Source organism: Brassica napus, chromosome A9 (genome assembly GCF_020379485.1).
Source record: "Brassica napus cultivar Da-Ae chromosome A9, Da-Ae, whole genome shotgun sequence".
In the NCBI taxonomy this organism is placed as follows: Eukaryota; Viridiplantae; Streptophyta; class Magnoliopsida; order Brassicales; family Brassicaceae; genus Brassica; species Brassica napus.
In genome coordinates, this window is record NC_063442.1 from 39,263,693 (window position 1) to 39,288,184 (window position 24,492).

General features: G+C 33.4%; 6 protein-coding genes across 7 annotated transcripts; 3 read left to right on the top strand and 3 right to left on the bottom strand.

Moving 5' to 3' along the window:
• Positions 1 to 1,738: 1,738 nt before the first annotated feature.
• LOC106368702 lies at positions 1,739 to 2,329 on the bottom strand. Its single transcript, XM_013808721.3, has one exon. The coding sequence runs from the start codon at positions 2,185 to 2,187 to the stop codon at positions 1,939 to 1,941; it is 249 nt and encodes an 82-aa protein (XP_013664175.1). The 5' UTR covers positions 2,188 to 2,329; the 3' UTR covers positions 1,739 to 1,938.
• Positions 2,330 to 4,564: 2,235 nt separating this feature from the next.
• LOC125578541 (short-chain dehydrogenase reductase 3a) lies at positions 4,565 to 5,713 on the top strand. Of its 2 annotated transcripts, none has more exons than XM_048741499.1 (2): positions 4,565 to 4,700; positions 4,795 to 5,713. In XM_048741499.1, the coding sequence occupies exons 1-2, from the start codon at positions 4,684 to 4,686 to the stop codon at positions 5,552 to 5,554; spliced, it is 777 nt and encodes a 258-aa protein (XP_048597456.1). In that variant the 5' UTR covers positions 4,565 to 4,683; the 3' UTR covers positions 5,555 to 5,713. The 2 variants fall into 2 exon arrangements, with proteins under 2 accessions (XP_048597456.1, XP_048597455.1); XM_048741498.1 differs by having other exon boundaries at positions 4,575 to 4,700; positions 4,792 to 5,713.
• Positions 5,714 to 9,205: 3,492 nt separating this feature from the next.
• LOC111211348 (molybdate-anion transporter-like) lies at positions 9,206 to 12,031 on the bottom strand. Its single transcript, XM_048741500.1, has 9 exons — positions 11,745 to 12,031; positions 11,522 to 11,666; positions 11,020 to 11,188; positions 10,686 to 10,944; positions 10,511 to 10,599; positions 10,109 to 10,291; positions 9,939 to 10,024; positions 9,735 to 9,819; positions 9,206 to 9,663 (listed from the first exon to the last, which is right to left on the bottom strand). The coding sequence occupies exons 1-9, from the start codon at positions 11,941 to 11,943 to the stop codon at positions 9,529 to 9,531; spliced, it is 1,350 nt and encodes a 449-aa protein (XP_048597457.1). The 5' UTR covers positions 11,944 to 12,031; the 3' UTR covers positions 9,206 to 9,528.
• A 1,239-nt stretch (positions 12,032 to 13,270) lies between these two features.
• LOC106371343 (uncharacterized protein At2g23090) lies at positions 13,271 to 14,399 on the top strand. The gene is made up of 3 exons (XM_013811404.2): positions 13,271 to 13,591; positions 13,680 to 13,720; positions 14,085 to 14,399. The coding sequence occupies exons 1-3, from the start codon at positions 13,516 to 13,518 to the stop codon at positions 14,202 to 14,204; spliced, it is 237 nt and encodes a 78-aa protein (XP_013666858.1). The 5' UTR covers positions 13,271 to 13,515; the 3' UTR covers positions 14,205 to 14,399.
• A 708-nt stretch (positions 14,400 to 15,107) lies between these two features.
• Positions 15,108 to 17,846, top strand: LOC106371342 (casein kinase II subunit alpha-4, chloroplastic). Its single transcript, XM_048741502.1, has 10 exons — positions 15,108 to 15,512; positions 15,853 to 15,982; positions 16,075 to 16,269; positions 16,377 to 16,534; positions 16,764 to 16,854; positions 16,980 to 17,045; positions 17,148 to 17,230; positions 17,320 to 17,383; positions 17,468 to 17,536; positions 17,623 to 17,846. Exons 1-10 carry the CDS (start codon positions 15,166 to 15,168, stop codon positions 17,680 to 17,682), a joined length of 1,263 nt encoding a protein of 420 aa, XP_048597459.1. The 5' UTR covers positions 15,108 to 15,165; the 3' UTR covers positions 17,683 to 17,846.
• Positions 17,847 to 18,995: 1,149 nt separating this feature from the next.
• On the bottom strand, positions 18,996 to 20,020 carry LOC106370270 (PLAT domain-containing protein 2-like). Its single transcript, XM_013810310.3, has 2 exons — positions 19,915 to 20,020; positions 18,996 to 19,814 (listed from the first exon to the last, which is right to left on the bottom strand). The coding sequence occupies exons 1-2, from the start codon at positions 19,945 to 19,947 to the stop codon at positions 19,410 to 19,412; spliced, it is 438 nt and encodes a 145-aa protein (XP_013665764.2). The 5' UTR covers positions 19,948 to 20,020; the 3' UTR covers positions 18,996 to 19,409.
• Positions 20,021 to 24,492: the final 4,472 nt, after the last annotated feature.

Sequence of the window (24,492 nt, forward strand, 5' to 3'; positions counted from 1 at the left end):
GGCAACGGTCTTCGGTCTCGAGCGCCAGAGCAAGTCCGCATGTAAATTCCCTAGTGGCCAGTGCGAGTCGAACCCGGGACATGGAACAATTTGCTTCCAAACCTATTGGCATGCACTGAACTTGACCAAATACGAAAATTGCATGGATTTACTTAGCTAAGAACCTTTAAACTGGAGACTTTCCTCCACTATACATAGATTTTCCAATTGTTATGGAAGAACTGTCGTCGATTTTTATTTTCAATACCAAGCCCAAAAGTCAGGTCCAATTATCAGAGACATGCTGCGTTGGAAAAACAGGTTTAATCGACTGAAACCTATTAAACATGAAAATTTCGGACTGATATAATGCCCAAACTATGTGTACATATAAGGGCCAAACTGACCATTTAACTCTTGAATCGTAAAGTTATTCGAATTTATTATTTTTTCCACTATAAACTGGGAATACAATTTTTTAAAAGAAAACATATAGATCGCATAGTTTAGAAAACAAATAAGCAGAAACGAAACGTTTCAGAAAATATAATTTTTAAAATCTATAGAAATGAAAACATTTTAGAAGCGTTTATAAATATACACATATATATATATATATAAGAATGAGTAACATGTGAGTATAATTGATTTCTTCTGTTTGGTCTATTTAAAAATATAAATTAACAAATAACAATTTTACGTTAACTTTACAAAAATGAAAAAGTGAGACTTGAACATCAAAATCATACTAAAATTTAAAAATGACAGATCCTAATACTTAAATATTAAATAGTTTAACTCAAAATAAAAATACAAATTATAAATTTGTTTTTAAATGTTTTTCCACGTTTCCGAAAAAAAGTCACAAATTTTCAAAGAAAAAATGCAAATTTTTATTAAATTTCTAAAATGAAATTTGAGAAAATTAAAAATGCAAATTTCTATTAAATTTTTAAAATAAAACTTGTTTTCGACAAACTCTGTGCGTGGATTTTCATCAGAATTTTCATGCAACCTAAATAAAAAAAATTAAGTATTTTTAGTTCAAAATTTTAACCAACCATTTAATTATTTCAATGTTTCAGAAACCTATTTAATTAGTTATAAGTAATATATTAAACATTTTTTTGTTTTACAAAAAAAAATATATTAAACTTTGAACCAAAAAGAGTAAAATATATTGAACTAATTTTATTTGATATATACATTTTCTCTAGTAACTACGTATCCACTGTGAGCCACATATTTCCTATGTATTTATTTGAGAGAGACCAAGTCCACTGTTTGTGTGGCTATCTCTCAAGCCAACCACTTGCCCCCACTATCTGACTAAAAAGAAATATATATTCCACCGTCCACAAAAATATCCGTACTTTACTGACCCACCGTCTTCTACGTTTGGGTTCCGTGTATGACCGACTAAACTATCTGATGGTTATAACGAACAATTTGAACCGGAAATAAAATCGTATTAGAGCATCTCCAATCCATTGCTATTTTCACCTCTATAATAGTATTTAGAGGTGAAATTGCTTCAATCCACTTCTATTTTTTCTTCTATAATAGAAATCTCTATTTTTTCCTCTATTTATAGAAGAAGAAATAGCATTCCTCTATTTTTTACTCTATATTTTAAAGATTACTATTTTAAAAGAATACATTAGAGCATATCTCACATCTATTATAGAGTTCTCTTATTTTAGAAATGAAAATAGCATACGTTAGAGATAGTCTTAGATACATAATCGTTACACAAACATTTCGTAAGTAACATGTGATAATATTTATTTCAGCTTATGTGACTTGGAAATTATAGTAATACATGCAATTACATTTTAGTTAAAATACATAACCCTTACCAACGAAACTTGGATAAGTTATTTGGATAAAGTGGCTACAAATCTTGGTACATTTCTCGACAATCCAAGAAACCCATTATTATTACGGTTTTTAAAGCTTTCAAGGAGCTTTCTCAGCAGTAGCAGTGGTTCCTCCACCTGAAGGAGTAGGAGCATCGGTAGATCCACCACCGAGGCCAGCCTTAACCTCTTGGTGGCCATGGGCTCCATAAGCTTTCATCTTATAATCTTCCAAGCTACCAGATTCGTCCACGTAAGGACTGTTTGTCGGCAAGTCGTCGTTTTTCACTTCTTGCTCAGGTTTCTTCTCCGTCGTTGTCGTCGCCGGTGGTGTCTTCTCTGCCTCCATTTTTCTTTTGTTTGTACTATTATAGTTGTTGGGTTCTTGCTTATTAACGATGAGATTTGTTTGATCTTATAGAAGATGGAGTGCACTGTGGTTCGTGTGTCTCCGACACGCGGCAGCTACGCGGTTGATTTTGATCTACGTGGCTTTGTAAGTAATATCTTGCTGATGTCGGTAGCTTTATTGTTATGGGCTGTAGTGCTGTACTGTAAGGCCGAGAGATAAAGCGGCCTGAAGATAAATTTATATAGTTGAAAATACATGCATTGAAAACGTCAACATATTTATGTAGTGTATGCCCAGAATACATACAAATAGACATGGGGGTGGTTCAAGTGTTTAATTAGACTGGATTCAAATTCAATTGAGTTCTGGTTTGGGTAATTCTTTCTGAATATTTTTAAAGTTCGGTTTTGATTATATTCAGATTTTATTGGGTTTGGTATAAAAATAATAATTCATCGCATATCTGGCTAAACCTGTCTAAAATTCGAGTTTTGATTACTAAAATACATATTTTGATTCGACAGTATCCATTTTGGTTGAACCCGTATTTCCTATTTTTATATAATAGTTATCTTTTATCAATTTCGACAAATATCTTTGGATAATATTCTCAGAAAATATAAATAATATCGAATCATTTATCAAAGAAATTGTATCTCTCACTATTTTAGGGTATAATAAGCAGATATATCCTCGTTTAAAAGAGTTGCTTTAACCCCTTTTCTTTTGCTAAGTACGCTTATATCATTAAGAATGAAATGTTAGGAAAATTAAAATACAAAGAGAATGCCTTTTTTAAAAACATGCTTCCATGGCAAGTGGATACGAAGTGCCGAAATAATTCATTGAAAAAAGATGAATATAGCCTTTAGTTTGAAGAGAACAATGAAAGATATTAATCCAAATATGGTCTCACGTTAGAAATTAGATAATTAATATCCAATATATAACAAAAATTTTAACTTTGATTAGTATGAGGTTTTTTGAAAAAAATCCAAAAATAAATTCATAAGAGTTTTTCTAAAACTCAATATGAACAATATCATACTAATTGGATCATAAAGAATTGGACCTGGATTCAAGAACATCTCAACAATGAGTTTGGTTATGCAACATATTATTCCGTTGGCGCCAAATATGGTAGATGGTAGACGGCACATACACTTTCCGGAGGGTAGAGGGGCGTGCTTTAACCTTTTGACATATGTGCCATTAACTTCAATAAAACAACATCAAAGCCCCGGTATCATAAACTTCTAATCACTATTACACATCATAAACTTGATAGGGAAATCACATATTTGAACGAATTTGTAAGCTGATTTAGAATACTGTTGTGTTTTTCCCTTTAGAGTATATAATGGCATATATGTAATCTGGGTGTAAGTCTTTTGTAAAATATGTTTGTGCAAGGAGCGTTAACATATCTAAAAACAATCATGTCATAATACAAAAACATTGTCAGACAATATTAATTTAGTGAAATAACTGCACCTGGCGAAGGCTGGCCAGGTATAGACGCTTGTTCAATATATGCCATTAAATTGCTGTTATCCACCCGGCCTACTCTGCTTTGTACCCGACTTTGGTTTTTTGGTTTTACAACCGACAACAATGGTAATATGTTCTTATAACTAATTATGATTTCGATGACAAAAAAAAAGCTAAGATTTCCAATAGATGAAATCATGAAGATGAAGACCATGAAATAGATCATTCCAAGGCTCTCATAACGAGATAAATTTTTTTGAACACTTTCTTTACTTAATTTAATTTGTTATTCTTTTAGATTGGTTTTATTTAGTACTTAAGATTAGTTTTTTTGGATTTATTTTGATATTAAATTTTGAATTATGTTTTAAAAATATATTAACTAGATGGTGGTGAATACATAAATAAATAAAAATAAGCAATAATACTTCTTGATATCGGTGTAAATTAAATTGAAAGAAAAGTTAACTTTCATTAAATATATGGGTGTTAGGTATCTTTCATTTGCCGGAATTATCTTTGATAACATAGATTAGTTTTAAATTTGAACTTACCTTCTTTCAAAATTCAGAAACATGGTTCTAACTGGAATCAGGACCGGCTTACAAGGGGGGACAACCGGTGCGACCGCCCCGGGTCCGAGTCCGTGTCCCTCCATGTAATGATAAATAAGGGGCCCAATTTTTTATAAATCTATATTTTTATATATAAAAAAATTATAAATACAATAAATAAAATTGAAAAGGGCCCAAAATTATTTGATATGTATATAGTTTTATTTTCATTACAAAATATACAAAATATTATTGATTAAATTTTAAAAATATTTTAAACATTATCTCTATATAAATTTTAGAGAGTAAAAAAATTTTTTTTGTCCCAGGGCCCCTATCAGTGTTGAGCCGGCCCTGACTGGAATCGTGGGTCAACCCTCAAATATATGTATATATATACTTAGCTAGACATGTTGTTTCTTCATATCTTCTTTGACATCAATCAACAATGTCTGGACTCATGAGGTAAGTGCTACAAAGCATTATACTCTATATTTTCTAATTTATTTACGTTCTCGTATATACTTGATCGTTGGGACTACCAAATTATATATAGCAGATTGGATGGCAAGGTCGCTATTATAACTGGGGGAGCCAGCGGGATTGGAGCAGAAGCCGCTAGGCTGTTCACCGAGCATGGAGCCAAGGTTGTTATCGTTGACATACAAGAAGAGCTTGGTCAGAACGTGGCCGTTTCTATCGGACAAGACAAAGCATGTTTTTACCGTTGCGACATAACAGACGAGACAGAAGTGGAGAACGCGGTTAAGTTCACCGTCGAAAAACATGGAAAGCTTGACGTTCTGTTCAGCAACGCCGGTGTCATGGAACAGCCAGGAAGCATCCTCGACTTGGATCTCAAACAATTTGACCGGACAATTGCGGTCAATGTTCGCGGCGCCGCGGCTTTGATCAAACATGCAGCGCGTGCAATGGTGGAGAAGGGCACGCGTGGGTCAATAGTCTGTACGACGAGCGTAGCGGCGGAGATCGGTGGTCCTGGACCTCATGCGTACACGGCGTCGAAGCATGCACTTGTAGGGTTGATTAAAACAGCATGTAGCGGGCTGGGGAAGTACGGGATAAGAGTCAACGGCGTTGCACCCTACGGTGTGGCGACGGGGATAAATAGCTATAACGAGGAAACGGTGAAGATGGTGGAGGAGTATGTCGCCGCCACTACGATTCTCAAAGGTGTGGTGCTCAAGGCTAGCCACGTGGCTCAAGCAGCTTTGTTTTTGGCTTCGGATGATTCAGCTTACGTTAGCGGGCAGAATCTGGCGGTCGATGGAGGTTACAGCGTGGTTAAGCCCATATGAAGAAATTAATAAAAATATTTGGCTGCAGACTCTTTTGGTGTTGAATAATTATGTATTGTCTTCCATATCTATTCGGTATAATTTATGTTTTTGAAACAAAATCCAGTGTAAGATCATGCCTAATGCTTTAAAGACTTCAATGGATAAAAGTTATAATAATAGTTTGAAAAAAAAACTTATAGAAGAATGTGTTCTAAAAAAACTTACAAGAATGTAACTAAGTTTCTAGTACCAAAATTATAACGGCAAACTATACACCTAATCTAAAATTAGTACCAAAATTTACTCTCCCTAATCTTAACTGTGATTCTTAGATTCGGATAAGAGACGGTTTTTAACCTTTTTAGATTTTAACTAATAAAAGTTAATAAATGTCTCTTAAATAAGAGATATATATAAGAATCATCTCTTAGCTGAAACGCGTAAAAAAACAAAAAAAAATCAAATTATAAATTAAAAACCCCGACTAAAAGACCGGGGTTAATCTAGTAAGAAAATCTAACACTGTACCAAAGTAATACTTCCCAAGTGGGCTGTTAAAATTATTTAATAATTGTTACAAAGCCGCCGAATATTTACATTTTATGTATATTTGATATTTGATTTGTCTTGTACAACTATTGAAAGTTTGGACTTCTACTTGATTTGTTAATAAAGACAAACTCCTTGATTGGGTAGGTTCAAATCTATCTCTGCATATTATAAAAGATGAGAGAAAAACATGAATCTTTTGATATAAGAATCTGTTTAATTCTCACAATAATAAAAATCTATTTTATAGACAAATGACGGGTCTTTGCCTTTGCTTTGTCCCGTGGATTGATGGTCGTTTGAATTTATGTTGTATTCAAGTTCATTTGGTGTGGTTGGTGATAGTTCAAATATTTGATCTGGTTAGCGGGTGGTTATCATAGCTGGTTCAGTTGATAAGACAACTGCCCACGTTTATCAAATATTTTCGTCTTGTACTTTCAAGTATATAAACGCTAGTGCTTGATAACCAGCTTAACAACTACAAATACTTTCAAGTATATAAACGCTAGTGCTTGATAACCAGCTTAACAACTACAAATACTTGAAAAATCAAGGCCTGCGGATACGAAAAGTGAATATAAGACGAACAATGAGTATTTAGTTATTTATGCTCATCCCTAATAATAATGGCCTCAAGTCTGCTTGTTGTGCCTTATTAAATAACCAGGATTGTTAATAAATACTAGGTGTGGTCCAAATATTTATTATTCATCTAATTTATTAATTTAGAATTAGGTGTGGAACCATCAGTCGCCAGAAAAACATGTGCAAAAGACATTGCAACTTGTAGAGGTGGTTCATATTTATTATTCATCTAATCTATTAATTTAGAACTAGGTGTTTTGCCCGCATATACGGACAGTGGCAGAGGCAGTGCTTTAGCACAAAGGTCACTTGACCCACATGGTTTTTTAGGAGCAAAAAATTTTACTTATATTTTGAAGAAAAAAACTAAAAAATTATCACCAACTTAATTCATTGACCCATGTAATAGATGTTTATAGGAAAATTGACCCCTCTCAATGATTCGGCTGGCTCCGCCACTGTATACGGACATAAACTTCTTATGAATATTTATTAGTTTATGTTTTATTAATCTAAAACCAACATAATAAGTTATTATTTATGGTTTTAAATAGTTAAATCAAACATCAAAGTATTTATATATGTCAAATATTTTTTTATCAAAATATATACTTACTATTGTGTTAATTTTTTTTAAAACACTCATATCTTAGAAATAGTTTAGAAAATATCTTTATATAATTTTTTGCTTGATTAATATTTAATTATCAATTGTTTTTTTCATCTTAACTTTTTTAACTTTTATAATATAATATTATTTTCAGATAGCAACACAATATATATAAGAATAATCTTATTTTTATAATTCTATTATATTATTTTATAATCAATTATTTAATGTAACATATAACATATAAACTTTATACTATTAAAATAAAATTCATTTTTAATTATATATAAAATTCGGTAAAGATTTTGTTTAAAATTCGTTTTTAATATAACATAGAAATTTAATATTATTAACATTCGTTTTTAATTATATACAAGATTCATTAAGGATAATTTTAAATTAATATATTAATAACTCAGCTAATAACAAATAATAAATCAATGATTTAGCTAAAACCTAATAAAAACATGACAAGTAAGCAAAATTACCTAAAATCATGGAGAACATGACAAATAAGCAAAATCACTTCATAAATAATAATATAGGTCATATTTTTTATCTACCACACAAAAATCTATATTAGACCATTAGTTAGAAACTTAGCTAAATACCATAAATTTACTCATATATGATATTTTTCTAACATAAAAAAATAAACAATATATATCTAAACAATAATATTCTTAGGAAAAGCCAAATGTATTTCCATTATGCTATTTTTTATTGTTTACTATATTTAATCTAGATCAAATCTTATACATATTTCAGTAATTAATTTTAAAATTAAATAATACATCCCAATTCTTTCTGAAATTATCATATTAATTTTTTTATTAAACAAGATAAAAATAATTTATTGGTTGTAAGATTTTATGTTTGATTTTTGAAGTAAAAACACCAAACTGAAATATTATATACTAAAATAATATAAAAATTAAAATATAATATTAAAAAATTTAATTTGGTCACATACAAAAATTTTGAGATTAAAAGATTTTAAACAAAAATTAATACAATTTGCTATAATTCATGTAAAACTAATGTTCAAAATTAAACTATTAATATGATGTTGTATTTTTAAACAAATAAACCAATTAAGTGATTAATATATGATTAGTACAATTTCATTAAAAAAGAAATTCAAAAATATAAAATTTTGAAAATAATGTTATATACTTAAAATCGATATTAAATATATTTATTTATAACTTATTTTATAGTTTAAATATTATTTTAAAAATAAAGATATATCCGCACGAACGTGCGGGTTCGAATCTAGTTTTTTTTTTAAATAGTGTATGTTTTAAAGTTTTTACACATTAAGTTTTAATTACAAATACATTATTCTGTTATTAATTATTTTCATATTTTTAGCCAATCAAAATAAAGAAAACTAATTTCTTTGAAATTTATAATTCTCCAAAAAAATCTAGCTCACTGAGATGAATTTTAACCTTTGTGCTATAGGGAACTTTTGATAATCACTTACAACTGTATATATATATATATATATGTATTTGCTATATATTCTCTCTGTTTTTTAATGTATGATGTTTGAGAAGTTTTTAATGTTTCAATATGTAAAATGTTTTTCGTTTTTTAGATAATTTTAACTTTATTAAAAATTATGTAGCCAATAATATTTTGTTCTTTATATTTGTAATTAGTTAGATAGTTTTTAATTTATTCTTTAGATGATGTTTTTAGATAAAAGTAATTTTCTTAATTGTTGTGCACATGTCTAAATATTATATATTTTGAAAGAGAAAATATATAATACTACCAAACATCGAACCCACAAAAGATGTGTAAAGACTATTGGTTTTGTTGTTGCAAGATCTGTCCGGAGAAGCTGATGTAGCGTGAGAAATTAATCTTAAGAGACAAATGATAAAAATAGATTATGCAGATTGATTTAAAAAAAAAAAAAAATAATTGCATTCATATTTACTAATTGGAGTCCAAAAAATAATCTTAAAAAGACATGAACAAAACAAAAAACAATCAATTTCAAAGACCAAAAAGAAAAAGAATCAATATTTCAAAATTGATAGAATTCGTTCTCTGCATCTTTGAGTTTCTTCGAGGTTTGTCTGTTTGCTCACTTCAAGCTGCTACCGAGATCATTAACACAAGATCACAACTACCAACCTGAGTTATGTAAGGGAACATGTAGATTTGCCTTTGTCCTGCTTCCCCTTACGTGGGTAAGTCCCCATAATTAGAGACCAGGAGCTACTCAGAATCATAACTTGTGCCAGTCTTGGTGTGGTGACTTTCCCCATCGTCTTAACAAATATATACAACCAGATGCAGAGAATAACGAAACGGCACTTAGAGCCATCATTGTTGAATTCTCAATCTTGCCGGAGTACCCTCTCTGCAATATTAAAGATCAGTTTTACACGGAACAGAAGCAAAACATGTTAATGTTTGTAATGGCACACATACCTGTATTAAGCAATACAAGATAGCTGCATTAGCTGGGACTTGAGAAAGGCTTATCATCCCTCCACGCAATTCATTCGGTACATACCTGTAAATAAAAAACAACACATTCATTACACCAGAGATGAAGAAAGATTCTTATCTCAGCTAAATAATCCGAAAAAAAACAAACAGATTAAATGCATATAAGAGCATAATCATGATTACATGGTCCTTAGTCTTGCAAGCAAAGGCAGTGCCAGCCCAGCAAAGCCATGAAATAAGCAGAAAAGTACTATTAAGGTGCTGATTTCCTGCAAAATAATGTGTGAGGGCCTTCAATATGAACGGCACCGAGACTGTTTTTAAAGCTTTTCTGAAACTAGTAAATAAGTTACCTGATAATCATAGGCTACTATAGAAAACACAACCGCAAGTATTGCGTATATGTAGACTAGGCAATCTTCAAGCCGGAGAAATGATTGTCCGCTCATAAGCCATGGGAATACTGTACTCCCAAGCATTCTTGAGCCCAAGAAACATGGATATATCAATCCCAGATTCACTTCTCGCCCATCAGCCTGGCCCAACATAACACATTATATATTCAGACATGGACTATCATCATGTGACTGTCTAATCTTATTACAAAAAGATTCTTGTGTGTCTGTAAAATCCCAATTTGGGATCAAAGGGTGTCTTAAACATCACATGAAAGTAAGCATCATGACTAATATGATTTGTGAAACATGAAAGTTGGTTGAAGTAACTACAAAGATGCTAAGGAGGTTGATCAATACCACTATCGTCGGTGCCCAAAGAATCCAAAAGACTGCAGTGGAAAACTGGAGGCAGGCCTGTGCAGTTCCTAGAAACCATATTCTTTTATCTGACATAATTAAAAACTAAAACTTTCAGTTTGAATCAAATTTGGAAAGTTTCGATGCAAAAGGAAAACAAAAACAAAGCCCTTACCACCAAGAACATATGCATAGAACGCTGCAGAATAATCTCTAAGTGGCAGCGTCTTAACAGGCTCTTTCGCAGTCCGGACAATACAAACAATGGCCACAACAGACAAGAACAGAGACGCCGTAGCAGACAGCGCAACGCCACTCTGAACATTACCATCCGCAAGCCAATTCGCAAGAACTTGACCTCCAATCAAAGAAGCAGACTCAAGAAAAGTCATCAACCAGAACGTCTCATTCAACGAATCATTCCGCTGACTTTGCTACAAAGATACAAGAACACTCTGTTACAAAAATCAGAACTTTATATTTAAAAAATAAACTTGAAGAATACATACCTTCTCATGCTCCACAACGAGCCAAGTCTCAAACCCAAATGAATGCACGAGACCAGCAAGAGACAAGCAAACGTTAGCAAACCAAGCACTAGGACTCATTGTAATCCTCTTCCACACACCAACAACGAAATGCAAGAAACAATAGAGTAAACAAATCCTCTTCTGACCTCTACAAAAAAAAACATTCAAACTTAGCAATCACTTGAAAAAAAAAATTATAAATAAACAAAAATATTACAAGTTAGCCATAGAGGTGTCAATCAAATTTTTCATGAGCACAAGTTTTATATTTTAGGCTCATTTAATAAAGATCACGAGTTATATAAACAATCTTTAACGAACATCAGCTAACTCGTAAGCTTAATTTAAATCGCGAGTTAGCTAATTTAACTCATGATTTAAATAATAAATAAACTGAGCTAGCTCATGAAAAATCCGAACTCTAAGCTGTGATGAGTCGAGCTAGCTCATTTTGACACCCTTCCCACATTGTTAGACTTACATGAGATCAGAGAGGACACCAAGAAAAGGACCGAGAACAAGAGAAGTCGAGTAGCCAACACAGAGATAAAACACCATTGATTCTTTACTCACGCCATAAGACGCTAACTCCGATTCTCCATACACCGACCATACACCTTCCATCACTGCCGCAAAAAAAAAGGTTCCAATCAAATCAATAGATCTCGAAATCGCGTCGGAAGAAAGCAGAAGGAATCTTTTACCTGAAGAGAGAGTGTAGATAGCTAGAAACCATCTTTGGAAGCGCGCGAAAGATGAGGAGACGGCGTGATCGAAGGTACCGAACGTTCTGCTTTTGGCGAAGTAGGGGAAGAGGAATATCGATAGAAATGTGGAGAGGAGGAAGAAGGCGAAGACGCTTGAGTTTGGCTCCCAGACGAAGCTCTCGATGACCACCCCCATCGATCACAAAAGTTGCCTCGCCGGTGAAGCCACGCCGGAGAGAGAGATGGGAGTTTTTAGATAGATCTTGACTGATGTTTGTTCGCTCGTTTTAGAAGATTTCAGGTTACATCGGCCCAGTAGTGAAAAGATCTTAAGGCCCAACTAAGTTGTAACGCACCAAAGGTTAATCTTTCCGCCAATAAAATAGATTTGATGTAGAGAAAATACAGTTTATGTCCGAATTAGACGAAATGCGTTCACAATTCTTTGTAATTATTTCTATTATAAATTTTATTTATAAATAACTAATTTATGGACTGAATATTATTTTATCCTATAACAAACAAATAATAAAATAAACATGTATGTTGTTAGTGTAAAAGTTATTTTTAGCCATAATCTAGATTATGTGTACAATAATATTTATGACTAAGATAAATTAGTCATCGCATACAAATAATACTATATCTTGATGATTTAGTTAACAGAAAATAAATTTATACTTTAAAATAAGCGAGTTTGTTTGTCATTTACACAATAACACATATTTTATTATTGCTTGAAATAATATTACACATACAATATACAAACGAATTATACATGATTTGATAACTTTGAATTTTACGTGAAACAAATCCCGCGCTTCCAAAACGCGGGTCCTAATCTAGTCACATGTTTATAACACATAATATCATTCTATAAAACAAAATCAAATGCAGTGACATAAATATATAAACAAAGTTTGAACCTTAGAACAAAAAAAAAATACACAGTTCCAATTTTAACAAAATCTTTCAAATTTGAACAAACTGTTTTTAATATACACAACATAGTCATCGTGAAAAAAAAAAATATATACACAACATAGTAAATAGTATGATTTATAAAAAATACATTAGAAAATTATTTCATATAGTAAAATATAATCAAATGATAAGCAACTTATATAAATATATCACTTTGATTAGTTTAAGATTCAACCATACGAAAAATTAACACACATACAAACAATAAAAATCATCTATTAACCATAATTGATATTCATTACAAAATTAAAAAAAAAAACGCGGACATGCGAATCCAAATCTAATTAATTTTTTTTTCATTTGCCTGAAAAATCATGCTTTTTATTGGAAAAAAAATTCAGAACTTAAATTTGTGATTTCGCATTAGAGTCACGGAATCAATAATTAAGATCAGTCTCCATTCATACTGGGCCGATCATCCTGCGAAATCTAGTATTTTTCAGAAACTGAAAGTTCGAACAAGTTATGATTATGCCAATAGGTTAAAAAGGCCTAAGACCCAATATATAATAAGAATCGAATTATCTAGAGGAGGCAATAGCGCGTTGGGTGATTGGTGGATGGTGCATAAACATAAGTGGCGAATTTATTACGGAGTGCGCATTATAGAAAAGAAAACGCAAGTGGGATAATTTATTTTTGTCGTATAAATAACTCTTTATTCAACATTGTCGGCAAAATTATTCCCATTTCTTTCTCATAAATTAGGGTTTGCGTAGTCTCGTCTCTCTTCCTCTCTTTCCTTCCCTGCGTGTAATCTCGAATCAGGCACAGAGAGAGAGAGATGGGTGGAGGAAACGCACAGAAATCAAAGATGGCTCGTGAGAAAAATCTCGAGAAGGCAAGGCAGGCTGGAAAAGGTTAACCAAACTTAACACGACCCGATTCAATCAGAGTTTTCAATTTATGTTTTTTTTTATAACGTAACTGTGTTTTGATCTATTACAGGAAGCCAATTGGAAGCAAACAAGAAAGCTATGTCGATTCAGGTGATCTCTTTTGCTTCTGTTTTTAATTTTAATTCTTGGTCATTATGTTGATATTGAATTTAGGGGTACCAAACCAAAGTTTGTGACATGTTTGTTTCGTAGGAATTGAATGTTTCAACTGTAACTATATTAAATAGAACTTATGGAACCGTGAAACCTTAGTTTAACTTTAAACGGTCTTTTGTAATTGAATATTGAGTCGTAAGCCATTTTAATTTCTTGATGTAAGACTTATCTTGTGTCGAATTAAAATTACTAACACTCATATATGAATTTGGTTAATGTTACCAGTAAGCAGCATCGAAATATTGAATTGAGTGTTATTTCTATTCATAAACTTTTTGTTACTTGTTGGTTTATACAGTGCAAGGTTTGTATGCAAACATTCATCTGCACAACCTCGGAAGTGAAATGCAGGGAGCACGCTGAGGCCAAGCATCCGAAGGCCGATGTTGTCGCTTGCTTCCCACATCTCAAGAAGTGATGAAACTATAAAAAAGGATTCCAATGTAAATGTATGGATCCTTCTTCTACTATGTTTGTATTATCAAAGTCTTAAGTGTCTTGTGTCAACAAGATTAATGGTTCTGTTTCTCTTTCTACCTAAAGACCTTTTTCAACAATAAGTCTCTTGCTGTTATAATTATATCATGAATGGAACTTCTTCTGATGGTTTTTAGTTCAAAAATATAACATCACAGTATTTAGTTCAAAAATACTAGAAAGCACCAAGATTTTGTTTTCACGAGAGTTCGTAGTCTGCTGCTCTCGGCTTTAACTTGACCAAATTATGGATGAGCTTATAAAACAGAGTACCACCACTCATAAGTCAATGGCCTGTAGATGTGAAAGAAAAAACTCTCACCGTATTGGCCAGAGAGCCAGTTACCAGAGGGTGAAGCAAACATAAATCAGTTTTCTTTTCTCAATTGGTATAATAGCAACCAATTCCCTTTTGCAATGTTTTGAAATCTGACGCGTATTTGCGGTTGAAATTTGTGGTTTTGAACTGACTCGATATTTAATCTATTTTGGGTTTTAACTTTTAAGAATCGGATAAACCCTGTAAAACTTTGTTAAACCCCAAGACTTGCTTCTATTGAACCCCATTTATATATTTATTTTATAAATACATTTAGTGTATATTTATGAATGTTACAATGAATGGTTGTGATATTTTGATGTAAATCTCCAACTTTGAAAAAGTTAGCTATAAAGGATTCTAATTTAATCGTCTGTTCAACACTAAAGTCGTACACATCTCCAAAGGATATACTATAGAGAATACTAAACATATACAAAGAGATCCAAACGTCACCGTTTCATTCCAGCGAAGCAAAACCCAAAAAAAAAAAAAAAAAACGAAGACAGAAGAGCAATTCGTTACCCTTTTCTCTTTCATAAGTCTATAATTTAGAAGAGAGCTTTATTTACTTAAATGTTAAATGGCCTTTAGGCCTTACGGATTCACAATCTCCTCCTCCCTTCGCAACGCTTCCGCCGCCAACGGCCGCCTCTTCTCCTTCCTCTCCACCTCTCCTTCTTCTTCGTCGAAGAACCTCCTCTCGTCTCTCCGCGGATTCGCCTCCAGCGCCTCGCTCTACCGTCAACATCTCCGCCACCAACAACAATCTCGCGCGAAAGGTTTAGATAAACCGGAGACGATGGCGCAGAAGATCGGTAAATCAATCCGGCGTGCCGGTGCGCCGTCCAAGGCTAGGGTTTACGCCGATGTCAACGTCGTTAGGCCTAAGGAGTATTGGGACTACGAGTCCCTCGCTGTTCAATGGGGGTATGTATCTCTTCCTTCTTAACCTAATTACATTGTTCGCTGGTATGAGATTCGTTTGCGATTAATGGTTCTGGAATCGAGGTGGAATGTTGATTTAGGGTTTACATAATGTGTTTATCTTGAGTTTGTGTATGGTGTGTGTGTTGCTATTTGTGTTTTGAGGTAGCTATGATGATGATGATGCAGTGTATAGAATGATTATATGATGATGATAATCTTTCGTTAGTAACCTCTTCAAAAGATCACGATGGTGCTTCTTGGCGTTATAGTTTTGTGTGGTGTGGTTTATTTGTATGTATATCAATGTTTGAGGTTGCTTTGTTGTTGATGGTGCGTGCAGTGTACAGGACGATTATGAGGTGGTGAGGAAAGTGGGAAGGGGAAAATACAGTGAGGTCTTTGAAGGCATCCACGCCACTGATGACGAGAAATGCGTTATCAAGATTTTGAAGCCTGTGAAGAAGAAGAAGGTTTGTAGAAAGATTCTTGAATTAAATGCTAAGGAGGAGGAAGTGTGAATTTCATCTCTGACATAAGAGTTTTTTGCTCCTCCTTACTGCAGATTAAGAGAGAGATCAAGATTCTGCAGAACCTCTGTGGCGGGCCAAACATTGTGAAGTTGCTTGACATTGTTAGAGATCAGCAGTCGAAGACGCCCAGCTTGATATTCGAACATGTGAACAATAAGGATTTCAAAGTCCTCTATCCGACGCTCTCAGACTATGATGTTAGATATTATATCTATGAACTTCTAAAGGTAAGCGATCGATCAAGTTTCTTGAACCCTAGATTGGGTTTGCTTGTATAATGTAATGTTCCTTGATGCTCTGGCAAAAGTAACTAAGTATTCATTTGTTTCTGCAGGCGTTGGACTTCTGCCATTCGCGAGGAATCATGCACAGAGATGTGAAACCGCATAATGTCATGATTGATCACGAGCAACGGAAACTACGTTTAATTGACTGGGGTTTGGCGGAGTTCTACCATCCTGGGAAAGAATACAACGTCCGTGTTGCTTCAAGGTAGTCCCTTTGTTGCTAATCTCTCTCAACTGCAAGATTCTCTTTCTTGTAATTGTTAACTATTCATAGAGGTTTTTAGCTGAAATAAGTAGATAGTTTGGATGTATAGAAGATTGCATGCACTGAGATATTAGAAGTTGCAACATACTCTTATTAATTATCTGGCTGATGTATAGGTCGAGTGTTTGCTTTCAAATTTTTTTTTTCTCATTCCATATCTTATGAGCAGATACTTCAAAGGTCCAGAGCTGCTGGTTGATTTGCAGGACTATGACTATTCCTTAGACTTGTGGAGTCTCGGGTGCATGTTTGCTGGAATGGTGAGCGGTTTTAAGCTATAACTAGTTTAATTGGCCCTGTATTGGATAATAAGTTCGTCAGTGCTGATTTTTTTTTAAACCATTTTACACTCCATTGTAGTATTTGATGTTGAAATTTGATGCAGATATTCCGCAAGGAGCCCTTCTTTTATGGTCATGACAACTATGATCAGTTGGTCAAAATTGCAAAGGTAACATATAACAAAAGCGTTCGTGTTTGAGCCATCGTGTTAATGTTACTAGTAAAGATGATTCCGTAATGGTACGATAATATCTGCTAATAATCATGGCAGGTACTTGGCACAGACGAACTCAATACTTACCTAACCAGATACCGCATTGAATTGGACCCTAATCTTGCGTCCCTCGTTGGGAGGTATCTTTCGATTAATAGTGTTCTTGAAAGCTTTCAATGTTCAATTTTTAAGAAGCTTAGAACAATGCACTCTTGTTTTTGATATATAGACATAGCCGGAAGCCATGGTCAAAGTTCATCAACTCTGAAAACCAGCACTTAGCAGTTCCTGAGGTACATATTATTTAACAAGCCTTCACTGATTTTAGGGATGAAGATGGCTGAGTTAGTTTCCATTTTACTTTTGTTTTGAATCAGGCTGTTGATTTTGTGGACAAGTTGCTGAAATATGATCACCAAGAAAGGCCAACTGCTAAAGAAGCAATGGTAATCAACAGTTTCGTAACCTTACTTTTATAAAATTATTAGACTTTATTAACTCGAATTGAGAATATGTCGATTTTTTTTTCCAGGCACATCCGTATTTCTACCCGATTAGAAATGCCGAAAGCAGTCGCACCCCTCGCGGCTAATGATCCTGAAACATTTGGTTGTTCACTATTTTGATTTTCATTTCTTTACGGATTCTATTTGTTTAAAATCAATTGGCCGTGTTTCTTTTTCTCAGTTGTGTGTTGCTGTGTGGTTTTTCTCATTTGAATCTTTTATAATATAAAATCTAACATTCTTCTTTTAAGTTTTAACACATCAGTTTGCCTACAGAAATTGTCGAGTTCTCTGGGTGTTTATAGAAAAAGTTATGGTTGTTTTTTAGGAAAATATATTGAAAGCAATTTAAAAAGAAAAAAAATAAGATCTTTAGTTTATAAAAATGCATCTATGTTAACAAATTATTATTATTTTGCACTAGAAATATCTAATATAAGGAAATATATCTAAAATGTATTTAAAATACTTAATAAGTGGAAATATGTATAAAATTGAAAGTTAAAACATATATATGATTTTACCTTAAACATATATAAATGGAGTTGTTGAACCACTAGCAGCATAGCCATTGTTTCTGCTATGAATGGCGAGTTAGTAGGAGCTATTGCAGGGCTTTCTTGAAGCCAAGAGATGCCTTCTTTGCTAAACAAGGACTATCCTATTCCAGCTTTCTCAGTTGGTGACTTCCATGAAGCATCTACAATGCAGTAGTTGTGCGTTTGTTGTTGGAGGATGTTGGCGATAGAGTTTTGCGATGCATGTTGACTAACCGCATACAAAGAAGTGGTCATTTTAGGTGATTGATTGGAATTAATCAAGAGTTTGCAAGCTGTCTCAGGAGAACAACTTCACAAACAACTTCAGATCAATGAAGCCTACTCTAATCTCCAAGATATAGCTTGCCTAGCTGAGGAAGATAAGTTTATAGTCCACTATGTACCTAGGAATCAAGTTCATGTTGTTGATCAATAAGCCAAAAGAGCCAGGATTACTAATCAAAATTATGTATTATCCTGGATGAACTGATAAGCCATTGTAATTCATGCTTAGGCATTAATAAAATAAAACTGTTGACAAAAAAAATATATATATATGATTTTTTCTTAAACATATATAAAATGAAATTGATAAACTAAAGCATAAATCGGGAAATTCAGGTAAAACTAAGGTAAATCGTCGCAAAAACAATTTTTTCAACATCATATATATATTTTTACTAAATTTTAATTCTTCACTAGAAAATTTAAATTTTAAAATTATACATTTTCAATAAAATTTCACTATTCATTGATGTCTTGTATAATTTCTTTTAAATTCGTGTGTTATTAAATTTTGTTTTCTATTCATTTTCTAAGTTACTTTTGATTCTACTATCATTTGTAGTTGTTGTCTTTGGTTATCAGTCAAGTTTGGTTTCACTTTTTTTTGTTCCAAAAACATATAAACTGTACCGATTTTTATGAACATTGGTCCGATTCTGATTCAGTTTTTGGTTCTCGGTTTATGTACCCATACCTAATCTAATTGATTAATAAGTTTGATAATTCAAAAATACATTAAACTAAAAATGAACAAAGTCCAACTAATCATCCATCTCACCTATAACAAAAGCATTATAATTTTATTCAATTGGATATTTTATATAACTGCCAATTTGCCATCCCAGGCTTTATTCAATTTACATTTGGGCAATAGCACACAAGACAACAATTTTATTTAATGCACATATAGCCAATAAACGTTCACAACACAATGTTCAACCCGCATTGATTTATTGACTCAAACGATTGAATAGAGATTCTTCTTGATCTCAGACAGGGCAGTTGCTCCGCTCGGCATATAGCTGATTCGGCGGCTCATCGACGGCAAGCCACTGCTCCACTGTGAAGCGTTGATGCTTGCTCACACTTCCAGGCTTGCTCGTCGTTACATCCACGTACACAACATACCATCCCGGCTTGTAGCCGGAGTTGTCAGAGTTTAGTCTCATAAAACATACTGGGCCTGGAAGACACCGCTCCGTCCCACTGAAGATGTCTAGATTACCGTTTTCAAAGTAGTCGTGACCTTCTGGCATTTTCCCACCCCAACTCACTAGGTCTTTAATTTCGATGTACTCTTCGGATTGGTCGGCCAGTACAATCCCTATGATCGCATCTGTGCCCGAGTCGGCTCTCGTTCCTGTCTGGATATTGATTGTGTAGGTGCAAGTTTGCTGCAAAATCAAGAGGAAAAAAAATGTTTATAGCCAAATAGTTTAAACTAATTTGGCAAGATAAAAAAAGTCATAATAATAGGAGATTTGGGGGACATACGTCCGCAAATGCAACGACAGAGTTGGTGGCCATAGTTAGTGATTTGAATGTGAGAATTAGGCATTTGATCTGTCCAACTTTTTATAGAGCTGGAGACGAGATATCTCTTAAGGAGAAGAGACCATTTATTAGTTGCTTTTTTAGTAGAGTGTGAAGTTGACGGCACAACCACAGAGAAAGACATGTACAACGTTTTCTTTGCTTAGATTTTTTAAAATTATTGGATTAGGTGGAGTGGAACATATAGTGTTAACATATCTAGTATGGCATATGTTAGATTCGGGTTTATTATGGGCTTCCAACTTAAAATCAATTGACGATTAGTGGATTGACCCTAACCTTTTATATAGTAATAGATTAATTCTTATATTTCCGATGTGGGATGTTTCTCATCAATACCATCCCTCACGCTCAGACATCTAAGTCTGAAGCGTGGACAATGTGGGAATAACATCCGCAGAGGGTCCAACATCGGTATAGTAGTAGTAGTTATAGTAAATTAGGTCAAAGGATCTTACCATGTTAGATTCGGGTTTATTATGTGCTTCCAACTTAAAACCAATTGGCGATTAGTGGATTGGCCCCAACCTTTTATATAGTAATAGATTAATTCTTATATTTCCGATGTGGGATGTTTCTCATCAATAACATAGATGACATCACTGATCGTCGATTCGAGATGAAGCATAACATCAATAAGTGGACATCTATGTGTTTCAACACATTGAATAAATTTAACACATCTTAATCCACCTTAGATTTAACAATCTATTCAACATTTTCATTATATTGATTCTACAGTTGAACAGTTGAATGTTGTGTTCAAACCACACTCGCCACAGCACCTAATTATGGAATAGAGCTCTGGAGTTTGCTTGAAACGAAGTCCATTGTAAGTGGTCTTATAGTAAATCTGATTAAATCTAACATAAAGTAGAAACAACATTAAAATTTTATTGGATTGGATTTTTTACATTATTGCCATCAAACGTCAAAAGACGATATCACAAAAGCACACAAGACGACAATTTTATTCATTATACATATATCGCCATTAAGCGTTCATAAGACGAGTCTCCAAGATACCCTTATTAATTTATTGATTCATACGATTGAATAGGGACTCTTCTTGATCACAGACGGGCAGTTGTCCCGTTCGGCATATAGCAGATACGGCGGCTCACTGTTGGCAAGCCATTGCTCCACTGTGAAGTGTTGATACTTGCTTGGAGTTCCAGTCTTGGTTGTCTTCACATCCACGTACGCAGCATACCAACCGGGCTTGTGGCCGGAGCCGTCAGAGTTCAGAGTCATAAAACATATTGGGGTCGGAAGACACTTCTCCGTCCCAGTGAAAATATTAGAGAGAAAATCCCACATTGGAAATATGAAAGGGACTTGAGTAATATATAAGGAACTTGGGCCAATACACTAATTGCCAATTGGTTTTAGGTTGGAAGCCTATCTAGCTCAACATGGTATCATAGTCCGATCCATGCAGTCCAATCCGATCCATTATCGATCCTTGCCCGAACATTCTGAGATTGACATTCAAATAGCCATCATCTCGAGAAGGCGTATTAGGGATACATGTTCCACATCGATATTAGAAGGGATCCTGAGCAATATATAAAATGTCCAGATAATCATTCTCGAAGTAGTCGCGACCTGGTTCCATATTCCCACCCCAACTCACTAGGTTTTTAATTTCGATGTACTTTCCGGATCTGTCGGCCAGTACAATCCCTATGACCGCATCTGTGCCGGAGTCATGTCTTGATCCTGTTTTGACAGAGATTGTGTAGTGGCAATTTTCCTACAAAATCGAGAGAAATATATAACCCCAAGGAATCAAAGTTTATAACCAAACAGTTTAAACTATTTTCACTCGATAAAAAAAGTCATAATATAGGAATGATGATTAGATTTGGGGGACATACACTCGCCAATGCAACGACAGAGATAGTGGCGATGAGAACAGAGAGGAGGTGAATGTCATGACGAGCCATAGTTAGTGATTTGAATGTGAGGAATAGAGATTTGATATGTCCAGCTATTTATAGAGGTGGAGACTTAAGATTTCTTTCAAGGAGAAGAGCCCATTTATTAGCTGCTTTTTGGAGTAGAGTGTGAAGTTGACGTTGCAGCCTCAAAGAAGACAAGTACAACGTTTTCTTTTCTTAGATTATGTTAGATTAGGTGTAGTGGACAACATAATTTTAACATTTATACTATTAGAAGATTAGGTGGAGTGGATCATATAGTTTTAACATTTCTAGTACGACAAGATTAGGTGGAGTAGATCATATAATATATGTTAACATATATAGTATGACATACATGGCATCCCTAATCGTATTTTAGGTTGGAAATGTAGCATAACACACATTGATAAACTTAGGGGTTGATCCATTTATTAGCTGCTTTGGAGTAGAGTGTGAAATTGACGTTGCAACCTCAAAGAAGACAAGTACAACGTTTTCTTTTCTTAGATTATGTTTTTTTTTTGCTTAGATTTTAGATTAGGTGTAGTGGGACATATAGTTAACATATCTAGTATGACATCAGGTATAGTGGATTATTAAATTATTATTAGCATGCATTTAACGTTGTTTAACAACTTTTTTATTTTCTTAGATTATGTTTTATTAGATTAGTTGAAGTGGATATTATGATTCTACCATGTCTAGTATGACATAGATAACATCATTGATCTTATAATTAGGACAACTTGGCATCCCTTATATATTACTCTTGCACGCAACTTGTGCAGAACACATCATGATTATATTAATTTTAATTTTTCTGTTTTTGCGTTTATATCTCTAATTCATTTCAGTACCGCGCCTACACTACCGGGGGTCTGGGGAACATGAGTCTAACACTCAATGATATATTCTTGTCTTTTTTTTTTTTTTGGTCAATGATATATTCTTGTCTAAGACATAAAATACAGAGTGTATTCTAGCCACATTTTTCATATGGTTAGTTTGTTAATTTTTAAATTTTTGTTGGTTATATGCCCCAATTTCTCTTCTTCTTTTTTAATTTAAGAATGCCTTTTGCAAAAAAAAAATAATAAAAAAAAAAACTTTTCACGACAAAAGTATCAAAGCATCTTTCTACTAACATGTTTATTGTAAGTTTGTTTATCATATTTGTTTATTATACTTGTGGCATATACTATATGTGTCATCTATTGTATGTGTCATGTAATTTATCTTTATATTATGATAAAAGTCACCATCTTACCAACTAACATATTAATTTGTTTATTATAATTGCATTATTGTGTTATATTATATATGATGAAAATCCAGCATATTCCTATTAACATGTTTTGTTTATTATATTTGTGTCATCGTGCATATATATAATTTTATCTATTGTGTATTTAATGAAGACATGACAATTATTGTATCTTCTAATCGCCGAAAGGTAAACCAAAATTATATAGTAATCCAATTTTAAAAGGAAAACTTTCTTAACTAAATCCCATCTCATTGTTTTTTCTTTGTCTCCGTCACTGCTTTCAAGGTGGCCGGCGTTCTTTACCGTCACCGGAAGATGCCATGTTAGTCAACTCTTTCATCTCTTCTCAAGTGTCTCATCAGTACTAAGAACATCATTATCGGACAGAAGTTCTTAGAATCTTTTTTCTTTTCTTTTTTAGTTTTCTGATTTTTTTTTTAAATCAACCAATCGCGGGTCACCACGTGTTGTGGGGCCCGCAAACAGTGCAGAGGACGCAGCAAGGACGTTCCTTATTTAGCGACTTCTCTCCGTTGTCCCTTCTTAGTTTTGCCAAATTGTGGTCTCCCCTCTCCTAAAGACACCAACAAGGACCTGCAATAATATTGGTCTAAAGATAATGGATATTTTTGTTCTATATTTAAGTTAAAAATGGGAGAAAACAATAGATAAAAATACATTCTTTGTAAATAATGTAAAATTAAAAAAATGAAGGGAAATTTATTATTTTTACTCATTCACTTTTTTTCTGTGCAACATTTCTTTTTATTTTCTTGGTACTATTTAGAGACTAAAGAAAATATTATTAGTGAATTTTTGAGAGATTTTTCCACCAAAAAAAATAATAAAAAATACAATATAAAGAATGTGTAAATAAGGCATATGATTATTTTGTAACATTCCGATTTTTGGTATATATGCAAAGGTTTAAGAAAATTGATTTGATTATCTATATCACTAAAATTCGCTTACCTTTTCGGGCACACATCCGTTTAGAAATTCATAGTTGAGCGTTTTTGAATTGGAGTAGTAGAAGAATGAATGACCTATCAGAAAGTGATTTGCGATATCATGCGAGTGAGGCCAAAACACAGAAAAAATTATGTTGTGATTATATCATCAGTAAACATGACTAATGAGTCTTCCAAAAATTAACGCACCGCCGGTCGCAGGAATGGCCCACGGGCTGAGAGAGAGGACGTGAGAGGTCTATTAGTCGTAGACGGTCGGGGCATTACAGATTCCTCAATTGAGAAACTTAAGAAAAATGTTGAAAGACTAGTGTTACACATGTGTACATGTCATTTTAAAATATTTTATTTTTAA

Excerpts from the sequence above, each read along its gene's own strand:
- LOC106368702 (XM_013808721.3), bottom strand. The coding sequence starts at position 2,187 with ATGGAGGCAGAGAAGACACCACCGGCGACGACAACGACGGAGAAGAAA.
- LOC111211348 (XM_048741500.1), bottom strand. The coding sequence starts at position 11,943 with ATGGGGGTGGTCATCGAGAGCTTCGTCTGGGAGCCAAACTCAAGCGTC. Across the intron at positions 10,025-10,108 it reads TAGTAGCCTATGATTATCAG|GAAATCAGCACCTTAATAGT; the intron begins GTAACTTATTTA and ends ATTATTTTGCAG. Across the intron at positions 9,664-9,734 it reads TCTTGTATTGCTTAATACAG|AGAGGGTACTCCGGCAAGAT; the intron begins GTATGTGTGCCA and ends TTAATATTGCAG.
- LOC106371343 (XM_013811404.2), top strand. The coding sequence starts at position 13,516 with ATGGGTGGAGGAAACGCACAGAAATCAAAGATGGCTCGTGAGAAAAAT. Across the intron at positions 13,592-13,679 it reads GGCAAGGCAGGCTGGAAAAG|GAAGCCAATTGGAAGCAAAC; the intron begins GTTAACCAAACT and ends GATCTATTACAG. Across the intron at positions 13,721-14,084 it reads AGAAAGCTATGTCGATTCAG|TGCAAGGTTTGTATGCAAAC; the intron begins GTGATCTCTTTT and ends TGGTTTATACAG.
- LOC106371342 (XM_048741502.1), top strand. The coding sequence starts at position 15,166 with ATGGCCTTTAGGCCTTACGGATTCACAATCTCCTCCTCCCTTCGCAAC. Across the intron at positions 15,513-15,852 it reads TCCCTCGCTGTTCAATGGGG|TGTACAGGACGATTATGAGG; the intron begins GTATGTATCTCT and ends TGGTGCGTGCAG. Across the intron at positions 17,046-17,147 it reads AGTTGGTCAAAATTGCAAAG|GTACTTGGCACAGACGAACT; the intron begins GTAACATATAAC and ends TAATCATGGCAG.
- LOC106370270 (XM_013810310.3), bottom strand. The coding sequence starts at position 19,947 with ATGGCCACCAACTCTGTCGTTGCATTTGCGGAC. Across the intron at positions 19,815-19,914 it reads CTGTCGTTGCATTTGCGGAC|CAAACTTGCACCTACACAAT; the intron begins GTATGTCCCCCA and ends TTGATTTTGCAG.